The sequence below is a fragment of the Acanthisitta chloris genome, unplaced genomic scaffold, assembly GCF_000695815.1.
Source record: "Acanthisitta chloris isolate BGI_N310 unplaced genomic scaffold, ASM69581v1 scaffold5139, whole genome shotgun sequence".
In the NCBI taxonomy this organism is placed as follows: Eukaryota; Metazoa; Chordata; class Aves; order Passeriformes; family Acanthisittidae; genus Acanthisitta; species Acanthisitta chloris.
This window is the reverse complement of record NW_008690699.1, coordinates 1,525-2,600: the sequence shown is the minus strand read 5'-3', so window position 1 is coordinate 2,600 and position 1,076 is coordinate 1,525. Positions and strand designations below refer to the sequence as shown.

The window sequence follows — 1,076 nt, the reverse complement described above, 5'->3', positions numbered from 1 at the left end:
GGTCCAGTGTCGCATGAGGTATCCCATTCCCATCTGTCACTCATTCCCGGGATCACAGCCAGGAGCCTGTCGGGACAACCCCTGGGGTGTCACCTTTCCCTGCTATCACCTTCCCTGGGGACATCCCATCCCTGGAGCGCTGCCACCAGGGCTTGGTGGCCCAGAGGACATCTCTGAGCTGGATTTTGGGATGTGCCTAAGCTGCTCCTGTGTCATTCCAGGTGGGCTGATAATCTCAGTGCTCCTGGCTGTGAGGGGACACAGGAGCACAGATTCCAACACCCATTCCTGCAGGTGAGATCCCGTTCCAGCTTCCAGCCCCTAATTCCAGCTTCCAGCCCCTTCCCATCCCTGATATCCTTATTCCAGCTTCCACCTCTCTCATTCCAACTTCCAGCCCCTTCCCACCTTCCATCCTCCTTATTCCAGCATTCAGGCCCCTTCCCACTCCTGATCCCGCTCATTCCAGCTTCCAGCCTCTTCCCATCCCTGATCTCCTTATTCCAGCTTCCACCTCTCTCATTCCAACTTCCAGCCCCTTCCCACCTTCCATCCTCCTTTTCCAGCTTCCAGGCCCCATTCCAGTTCCCAAACCCCTTCCCACCCTGATCTCCCTTATTCCAGTTCCCAAGCCCCTTCCCACTCCTGATCCCACTCATTCCAGCTTCCAGACCCTTTTCACCCCTGATCCCCCTAATTCCTCCTTCCACCCCCCTAATTCCAGCTCCCAGCCCCTTCCCACTTTGCATCCCCCTTATTCCAGCTCCCAGCCCCTTCTCAGTGCTGATCCCCCTTATCCCACCTCCCACTCCCCAAACCATTCCCCCCCTCACCTCCCTCTCCCCCAGGCCGTTGGGATGTTCCTGGGGGAGTTTTCCTGCCTCCTAGTGTATTTCCTGCTGGTTTTCCGGGATCAGAGGCGTGCAGAGCCCTCCATGGCCCCATCCCAAGGCTTCAGCCCACTGGTGTTCCTGCCCCCTGCCCTCTGCGACATGACTGGGACCAGTATCATGTACGTGGGTGAGTGCTGGGATGGACACTGCCCACGGGCCTGCTCCCAGTGGGAATTAGCCTTC

The 1,076-nt window shown here is 58.2% G+C and overlaps 1 protein-coding gene across 1 annotated transcript in view; it reads left to right on the top strand.

The window, feature by feature from the left end:
* Positions 1-221: 221 nt before the first annotated feature.
* Positions 222-1,076, top strand: part of SLC35F6 (solute carrier family 35, member F6) — a gene marked incomplete at both ends in the record, with an annotated part of 1,633 nt that continues 778 nt past the window's right edge. Inside the window, 2 exons of the mRNA XM_009081906.1 lie at positions 222-294; positions 849-1,020. Coding sequence (XP_009080154.1) covers positions 222-294; positions 849-1,020 — 245 coding nt within the window. The remainder of the gene's footprint in view (positions 295-848; positions 1,021-1,076) is intronic.